Raw genomic sequence first — 10306 nt, forward strand, 5'->3', positions numbered from 1 at the left:
TTCAAATGGAATCACCATCTGAATGTTTTCCAGAGTGAAATTGGGGTTAAATGATTATGTAATGTTAATATTTAATAGCTGATCAGGAATTGTACGATTTTAGAAGGTTATTCAAGCACTCACGTGGTAAGGTGAATATCATATTAAGTACATATAAGTATTTATAAATCATATTCATTCATTTTTAGTCTAATTGGATGAATCATTCAGTTTAAACGTTTTTAAAATGGCTAATACAATTGCAATCGGAATTATAACACAGCTGTGTCATAATTATTCAACCCCTATTCAATATTGCTGTTTTGAAGTCACTTAATTTTATGGTAGGAAACAAAATTTTACTAAAACAAAATTAAGCCTTTAGAAACTCTTTTAAAAAACACAATTAGCTGGTGCACATACGTACATTTAGCCCATGCATGTGCTGAAGTTGAGTAGCAAATATTATAAAGTCAACATAGCTCTCAGAAAATCTATAGAGAAGAAATAGTTCCTAGAGTTCCTAAAAGTTCCTAGAGACACAGCTGGCAACTTTATTCCTTAGATTAAAGTGTGTTGTACCACAAAACCCGTGAGAGTGATGAAAAAAAAAAGCACAATATCAAAAAACGTTTGATCAGAGCAATTGAGAAAAACCTACAATGAACAGTCAAAGACTGCCAAGATGCCCTGATAAAAAGGAGGACAAACATGGCAATGCAATGTATAAAAAGAACAGACAAGTATGGCCTTCACGTTGAATACCACTTTTGACCAAAAAGAACAAAAAGGTAAACTTGAACATGCTCAAATTAATTTGGATAGACCTCTGGAGATCTGGAAGAATGTTTTATGGAGTGATATGACCTAACTGTAACTTTCTGGACCCATGGGTCAGCAGTATGTCTGGTGCAAAAACAGGCAAAGCTCATAAGCAGAAGAACACCATCTCTAACGTCAAACATGGAGGTGGGCCAGTCCTGTTATAGGGCTGTTTTACTGTAGCAGAAAGTGGAAATCATGACCGTATGAAGGATATCATGGATTCTTTGAAGTATCAGACCTTTTTGGCAAAAATGGTGCTGCCTTTGGTGCAAAGACTGAAGCTAATGGACCAAAGTGTACATCCAGTCATAGAATGTTCTTGAGTGGCCTGTTCAGTCTCCAAATTTATTTCTTATTTAAATGTTTGGCTGAATTTGAAGAAAGCAGTGGCAAAGTAAAAACCAAAGATTATCAGTGATCTAAAAGCATTTTAAGGCGAGGAATGGGTGAAGAATGCAGTAGAGAAGTGACAGAAGCTTCTAAGAATTTTCAAGCAGCGTTTATTGGTGGTTTTAATAGAAAAAAATATTGTGCACCAAATTTTACTGTTGGGGGTTGAATAATTTTGAACATGAACATTTAGAGCCAATTTGATTTTCATTATTCATCAACTTACAGTCTCAGAATTACTCAAATGTGTGTTAATAAACCTTCTCTAATAGTGTACTGATGCCTTTGTTGAATTGTTTTACACAAAATTTTGTTCTCTGCAGCAAAATGTCTTTCAGGTCAAAGGGGTTGAATAATTCAGATTGCAACTGTATATAAAAATAGAATGTTAAAATGCATGTATTTCTGCATTTATTTTTATGCTGTCACGTCTACATAATACCTGAACGTCTGAACGTATCACTGTTCTCATACGCAGCACATTATTGAAATGTTTTCCTGGGTGCTATTTATAGCTCTGAAGGATATCTAAATTTAGCACTTTTTAGACTTCTAGAACTATTTTAAGCCCAGATGCGAAATTGTACACATTTTATGTTTTTTTCCCCATTTAAAAGCATATAAAGGGCACATCCAAAATTAGCAGATGTTATTTTTAACCATTCCTACAGTGAGTTATTTATTAATTTCTGGACATTTTACCCTAACTTGAGTTGATGGAATCTGTTTATTAATACAAATCTATCGTGTTTGCTTCATCTGGCACCATTACTTCTGTCTTACACCTTCTCCGTTTTTCTTACAGATTGATTAATTCATCCACTCTATGTAATTAATTAGCATTATTCACTGAATAATTCTAGAAGTAAGTATGACAACTGATCCCTTGCAGAAAGCAGCAGAACTGCAATTAAGAAAAAGCTTTTCATCAAGCCAAAGATCTTAATGTAATACTAGAACCACTTTAAAGTAGGTGAAAAGGAGGTAGCAGGAAAGTGACACTAGAAATCAGAGCCTGAAGCTCCATTTAAACTATTGTTAAGTGTTAATCCATGTTAAATAAGGTATAAAAAAGGTATACACACCAATAGGTGTGCTTGTTACTTAAAGGGACAGTTCACCCAAAAATGAAAATTCTCTCACTATTTACTCATTTTTTGAGTAGGATCGAAGACAACACTAGATTCTATTTGTCATTGTATGGACTAAAAACACAGGCATTTTGCAAAATATCTTCTTTTGTGTTCTACACATTCAAACTATCTCTTTTATGCTCTTGACCGGATGTAAATCTTTTATAAGTGTAATCAAGTCGCCACTTTTGATCATATCTTAATGTTTCAGTAGTGACACATTCATCGAAAGTCTCTGATTGCTCAAATATGATTGGGTGTGCTTACTTTCTTGTAGTAAATAAGTACAAAGGGTCTAGTATCTATGGCGATTAGGTCAGTGAGAGTGAGTCATAACAGTTATATGAGTCAGATAACGTGTAGCAGTCATCTAAATTGAATCTCTTACGTCAGTTAACTCGTCTAAAAAAAAAAAAAAAAATTGGATTGAAACGTACATCGTTGACAAAAAGGATTTCTGCTGCAAAAGGGTGCAGCATGATGATGTTCAATGTCATTTACATAAAATGTCATTCTACCATTTTTACTTAAGTTTGGATAGACACAAAAACAATATTGACGTATTTAGCATCTAAAACATAAATCATTTTCATATGACATTTAGTCAAGTACTCAAGTACTTTTTAACCTATAAATATTTAATGAATGGATTCTTGCATTCATTAATTAGTTGGTTGGTTGATTGTATTTACCAAGCAAATACGTAAATAATATTTAACCTATCGCTGGTTTAATATCATACACATTAATCAGAGACATGTGGTTATGGAAGCAGGAAGTAGATTGCTGTTCCACTGTCTCACGCACCTGCAGCGTCTATCCACATCTGAAAGAATTTCAATGGGGAGTGATCAAACATTCCTAAGGGGGGGGAAATTCCAAATGAAGGGTTTAAATTGAATACCCGTGAGTAAAGTTTAACCAAAGCTCAACAGAACTTGCTCTGTGTGGATTATCACTCTTTTAACAACACTTCAGCATTTTCTGAAATACTGGAGTACTTCTAAAGATCCAAAGATGGGTTGCCGTAAAATCATCTATTTTTTGAGTTTCTTCATGCTCATTGGCTTTCTTGTGGAGACCGATGCAGGTTAGTGAATGTGAAAGAAGTTTCTAAATAGTTTCTGTATGTGTTAATGATCCACCGGCATGCTGGTATTTGAGACGAGTTGTAAAATTGTGTTGAGCAATTGCTTTTAAATGCAATTGTGTTGCGTCCTCAAGGGCACAAATTTAATATGGTGCAAGATGGATCTCGTTACCTGTTCATTTGGGCCTTTCCTATCTGAATAAATATACAGTTTACTATTGTTATTTTTAATTTGAGACATTAATGGAAAGTTTGACACTGTCTGGATACTTGTGAACATAAGAATAACTCTTTCCCTTTCTGCTTTACAGTGACTTGCTGTCTTAAATACAGGAAAACCCCTCTACCCTGTCGAATGCTGAAAGGCTACGATATCCAAGCAGCGACTGGCGGCTGTGATCTTGCAGCGATCATGTAAGTCATATTTTGGCATACGTGTTTGATGTACTTTATGTAAATTTTGCAACTTTTATACACACACACATTTGTATACAAGTATTTGTATACATTTTTACTATTTAGAAAAAAATGTAAAGAAATGTTTAACAAATTATCTCTATATAATTTTTTGTTTTTTAAAGATATAAACTGTAAAGAAAATAATACATAAATATGTAATTTATAAATAAATTATATATACAATTTTTTAAATACTTAGCCAATTTGAGTCATACTAAATATATACACACAAATATGTACTTTATAAGTTAGAAATGTATTATAAAGACATTGCAACTTTGAAATATATCTATACAAATACAATATATGCATATCTATATAATTTATATTTTTATATTTAGAAAATTTAACAAATACACTACCAGTCAAAAGTTTTTGAACAGTAAGATTTATAATGTTTTTAAAGATCTCTTCTGCTCAACAAGTTTGCATTTATTTGATTCAAAATACAGCAAAAGCAGTAATATTCTGAAATATTTTACTATTTAAAATACCTGCTTTCTAGTTGAATATATTTTAAAATGTAATTTTACATTTTACATTTTCAACATCATTACTCTAGTCATATGATCCTTCAGAAAGCATTCTAATTTGCTGATTTGCTGTTCAAGAAACATTTATTATTATTATGAATATTTAAAACATCATAAAACAACATACTGTATAATGTTACAAAAAAGTACTCAGCTGTTTTAAAAAAGCTTGTAGTCAGTAAAACCTTTTTTTGGAAAATAATTTTTAGAAATGAATACATTTAATAATCAAGAATGCTTTCAATTGTTTTCTATACATTTTTTATTTATTAAAGAAAATACTCAGCTGTTTTCATTACCATTAATTATAGTAATACATGTTTTTGAGCAACAAATTTAAATTTTAGAATGATTTCTGAAGGATCATGTGACTGGAGAAATGATGCTAAAAAAAAACATTAAATTACTTTTTAAATTACAATATATTCAAATAGAAAAAAGTTCTATTAAATAGTAAAAATATTTCAAAATTTCACTCGAATTTGCAGTGGCAGAAGTGTGAACTGTGTTGATGCTGATTTTATAGACACAAGGTTGCTGAATATGGTGCTAGAGTTCACTGTATTTTACGTCATTGCAGCTTCCACACTGAGAAAGGAAAATCAGTCTGCGCTGACCCAGCACAAACTTGGACACAGAGGAGAGTTGCGTGCCTGAAGTATGAGAGCTTATCTTATCCATCTCTGACATTAAAGAATGCAGTCTTACCACATATTGTTCTCTTAAGAAAACGTTCTGTTCCCTTTAGGATGAAGGCAGCGAGAGTGAAGTCAGGCGGTTTTTAATCTTCAAGAACACTAAAATGGAGAGGCTCATCTGAAGATGTGTTTTTAAATTATTTTGGACTGTTTTCCTCTTTAATAAAGAGAACTTATATTCTTTATATTGGCATCACTTAATTGCGCTTTCTTGTACAGAGTATTTATGGAGGGAAAAAACAAGGTAACTTTACTATATGTTGATTTTAGGCCTCTTGTTTTTTTTATATAAAGCTAAATATTTTATAGCTCTTTATATTGAGCTGTTAACTCACTAATTCAGAAATGTTTTTACTAATTCAAATATAATTTAAATGTTATCTATAAAGACTGATGTATTCAAAGGCAGTACATATTTGATATTGTTCACAAATGGCTCTTAGGGTGCATGTATTTTGGTCTTTATTTTGTGTAATGTATAATGTCTTTATTTAGTCAGTGCTGCCCTCTAATGCTAAAGCTATGCCAATATGACAAAGTAGGAAATGTTTTTCCATCTTTAAAATGTAATAAACATTTTATACAATTGTATTGACAAATTATTATTATTATTTTTTTTTAAATAAAGGTCCTTAATTTCACTCTGCATTTTTGTGATGAACTACAACTCAGCCCTACAATGTCATTGTGTTTTGTTTTTCTGAATTGTGGTCCATGGCATTTGCACCAAAATGAAAACAAAACTAAAAATGAGAACTATACTATGGATTTTCAGGCCTCTACGTTTATTTATTTATTTATATTTACAAATTAAACCTCCATTACATGACTCCAGTCCATCAATTAACATCTTGAGAAGCAAAAAGCTATCTGTAAGATGATTTTAACTTCAAAGCGTTGCTCGAGTGAAGTCATGTGGATTGTTGTGATGTTTTTATCAGCTATTTAGACTTTCTGACGGCACCCACTCACTGCAGTTATGAGCAGTTAAGTGATGCAATCTTGTAATCTACATTTTGGATGGCCTTAGACGGATTCAAATTTAATTTTGGGGTAAACTATTCCTTTAAATTCAAAGTCTTTGAATGGGTTTAGATATCAAAAAATCTTCTACTTAATAATATACAGTCAAGCCCGAAATTATTCATACCCCTGGCAAATTCTGACTTAAAGGAACACTCCACTTTTTTTGGAAATAGGCTCATTCTCCAACTCCCCCCGAGTTAATAAGTTGAGTTTTACCGTTTTTAAATCCAGTCAGCCGTTCTCCTGTTCTGGCGATATCACTTTTAGCATAGCTTAGCATAGATCATTGAATCCTATTAGACCAATAGCATCACGTTCAAAAATGACCAACGAGTTTAGAAATTTGTCCTATTTAAAACTTGACTCTTCTGTAGTTATATCGTGTACTAAGACCGGTGGAAATGCAAAGCTTCAGTTTTCTAGGCTGATAAGATTAGGAACTACACTCCCATTCTGGCGTAATAGTCAAGGAAGTTTGTTGCCGTAATATGGCCGAAGCAGGAGCAGTAATACCACGCAGCACATGTGCAAATGCTAAACTAGCTGGGAACTCATTTCTGATAATACTCCGCCTGCTTCGGCCATATTACAGCAGCAAACTTCCTTGACTATTACGCCGGAATTGAAGTGTAGTTCCTAATCTTATCAGCCTAGAAACTCGCAGCTTTGCATTTCCACCGGTCTTAGTACACGATATAACTACAGAAGAGTCAAGTTTTAAATACAACAAATATGGAAACTCGTTGGTCATTTTTGAACGTGATGCTATTGGTCTAATAGGATTCAATGATCTATGCTAAGCTATGCTAAAAGTGATATCGCCAGAACAGGAGAACGGCTGAATGGATTTCAAAACGGTAAAAATCTACTTATTAACTCGGGGGGAGTTGGAGAATGAGCCTATTTCCAAAAAAATGGAGTGTTCCTTTAAAGTTACTTTTATTCAACCAGTGTAACGCCAGGCCAGCAGAGGGAGCCCTTACTCAACTCTGACTGCTACTGCTCCCTCTGCTGCTTCTATGGCTACTTCCTGTTTGGCAGCCATAAAGGCATGGCCATGCTAAACAGGAGGTTGTGAAGTATTGTTTTGCTGTTGTGTTTTTTTTTTTTTGCCATTGCCATTGCCTTGTTTCATAGTTATAGTCTTGTCTGGTTTCATTGTTTTATTTCATTTGTTACTTTGGACTGCCCTCTTGGATTTTGACCCTTGCCTGTGTTATTGGATTACACTTTTGTCTTGCCCTGGATGTTCCTGTTTGCTGGTGTTTGACCCTGCCTGTTTTGATAACGATCTGTTGAATAAAGCTCGCGTTTGGATCTTAAATGCTGTCCTCGAGTCCCGTGTTACAACTAGCAAGTTTCACAAGACACAGGCTTCTCTGGCTGGGCCACTGCAAAACGTTAATGTTTTTGTCTGCTAACCATTTCTTCACCACTTTTGCTGTGTGTTTTAGATCATTGCCTTGCTGAAATGTCCACTGGTGCCAAAGGCCAAGTTTCTCTGCAGACTGCCTGATGTTGAAGGCTTCTCCTTTTGTACGCCAAATGAAGGCTACATCATTGTGGCCAAACAATTCAATTTTTGTTTCATCTGACCATAAAACAGAAGACCAGAAGTCTTCTTCTTTGTCCAGATGAGCATTTGCAAAGGCCAAGTGGGCTTTTGTGTGCCTTATCTGGAGAAGTGGTGTCCTCCTTGGTCTGTGTCCGTGGAACCCAGCGGTGTGCAGTGTCCGTTGGACTGCCTGCCTTGAGATGTTGCCACCAGCAGAGCCCAGATTCATCAGGATGGCCTTACCTCTCTCACTATCCTTCTGGCCAGCACAGGTGTCACTTTTGGCTTCCGACCACGTCCTCTGAGATTTTTAACAGTGCCGAACGTCTTGTATTTTTTAATAATACTTTGCACTGTAGCCACTGGAACTTCAAAACATTTAGATATGATCTTATAGCCCTTTCCTGACTTGTGAGCAGCCACAATGCACAGCCGCAGGTCCTCAGTGAGCTCCTTTGTTTTAGCCATGACTGTCCACAAACCAACAGCAGAGAGCATTTTCATTAAAACATCTGTTCCCAGTGAATCAGGGTAAATAGGATGCTTTAGAACAGCTTGGACTATTTGTAATAGTATAGAACTTTAGATTTTCCCATAGACTGCGACAGTTTGCAAAGAGTATGAATAATTTTGAACATGCCACTTTTTGTTCAAATGTAAATAAAAGCTGAGATTTTTTTTTTTCACAATGATGCCACTTGTACATCGTCTTATTATCTTTTGGGAGAAGCCTGTTTCATTTTCGGTCAAAAAAAAACTGCCGGTTGAATAAAAGTAACTTTAAGTCAGAATTTGCCAGGGGTACAAATAATTTCGGGCTTGACTGTAGCTATAACTTTCAATGAAATTTAACACATAATGTGTCATACAAGCCACCAAGCACATCATGAGATTAAAATGATAGTACAATCTGGTATGAGACAGACAATCAGATACATGTCTACATGAATTTTTTTTTTTTTCTGATATAGTTCTTTATCTGCATATTTTCAAAAGATATCTATATAGATTTAAAAAAACAAAAATATTTGGATGACTGGGATCTCCAGCCAGAATGGTGACCTTTTCAAGCCATTTTTTACAGACAGTGTTGAATTGCTGAGCTGTTCTGAATTTTCTGTAGATCTTCTTTTATTTTAGCCAATAAGCAAGTAAAACTGGACTGTTACTCACTTCAGTTATACAGTTGCTCAGTAGTTTGGTAATACCACATCCTTTTCCAAGTTGTGTCTTGCTTGTTATAGTGACTTGCAAATCACAAAAGCAAATCTTCTCTGATCTTCTGTTTCATTTTGATGAAATCTGTGCTTTTTAGTGTGCACTTAAGAATGTGAACACAAGTGCATTAATGCACTAAATCTGTTTGGCACAACATGAGGAAAGAAAAGGGAAAGAATAAAAGAGGTTTTCACCACTTCCTTCTCCTCCACCACACTAAAAAAATTGTAAAACTCACAGTTGTGGTTGCCAGAATTTTACCGTCCTTTTTTTTTTTTTTTGCAGTGTAGTTTTATTTTTCCATTTCAGTGGATTTTATAAAAGCAAAGCTTTACTGATCTGCTGTTTTCCTCAAGACAAAACCTGTGCTCTTTATTTAGTATCTAAACAATTGCAAAGTAATTCAAAGAAATGTAAATTTCATATGTGTATGTTATTTTATTGTATGTATGCCATTTTTTATAAAAATTAGAAGAAGATTGCTTCAAGTGCTGGCACAGCAAATATACTTCATGAGTAAAAGTGAGAACACAGCTTGGAGATTTTTATCCACCACTTCCTTCTTTTCCATATGATTTATTACTTTCCCAAACGCCGTTTTTCCATTCCAGATTGCACCCTCAAGAAAGACAACAAGGTAAGCTTATCACATATATCTGTTATTATGTGATCTATTATGCAAAGACGAACAGAAGTAGGTCAAGCAGTGTGTGAATGACACTGTTGTTAACAGTATTGCACAAGGGCACACAAAGTTTGCTTTCATTATAATTATTATTTAAATTATAGAACACAAATTTACAATGTACTTAATCATATTGCTGCTTTGTGTGTAAAAGCATATAATAGGTTTCAATGTGAGATAATTTACTGTATATAATCATATCCAGGGGTGTAGTACAGCGTTGTGATACCCACTTCTACATCCAGTAAAGACAGTGATATGGTCAGGATCAAGGAGCCGGCTTCCCTTGAAATATGACTGTGTCTGCATCCACTACCGCTCCATCTCCCACTCTAGTCGGAGATGCTGCCTCTTTACCTACAACTTCGAAAGAAGACGAACACCAAGGTGAGCACTTTTTTAATAACAGGAACTTATTAAAAAGGAACTTATTAAAAAGTCAGGGCTTGAAATTACCATTTGCCCTCCACTGTACAGTATGTCATGGGAGAAACAGTCAGTCAATTCTAGATTAATTGCGATTTCAGATTTTTTTGTTTCAAACAGAGATTGTGCTTTTTTAAACTATTTATTGCAGAATCTGCATCTCTTCTGTGGCTAATATTAATTTCGTAATGATCCTCACTCTGGGAAGTCAAGCAGCAGAAGTTCAGTGACAGAGTAACACTTTACAATAAGGTTCATTAGTTAACATTAGTTAGCTACATCAGTTAAC

The 10306-nt window shown here is 34.4% G+C and overlaps 1 protein-coding gene across 1 annotated transcript; it reads left to right on the forward strand.

The window, feature by feature from the left end:
• The first annotated feature begins 3189 nt into the window (after nucleotides 1-3189).
• Nucleotides 3190-5696, forward strand: ccl20b (chemokine (C-C motif) ligand 20b). Its single transcript, XM_073831245.1, has 4 exons — nucleotides 3190-3417; nucleotides 3729-3831; nucleotides 4990-5067; nucleotides 5158-5696. The coding sequence occupies exons 1-4, from the start codon at nucleotides 3345-3347 to the stop codon at nucleotides 5192-5194; spliced, it is 291 nt and encodes a 96-aa protein (XP_073687346.1). The 5' UTR covers nucleotides 3190-3344; the 3' UTR covers nucleotides 5195-5696.
• Nucleotides 5697-10306: the final 4610 nt, after the last annotated feature.

This window comes from Garra rufa, chromosome 24 (assembly GCF_049309525.1).
Source record: "Garra rufa chromosome 24, GarRuf1.0, whole genome shotgun sequence".
NCBI lineage: Eukaryota > Metazoa > Chordata > Actinopteri > Cypriniformes > Cyprinidae > Garra > Garra rufa.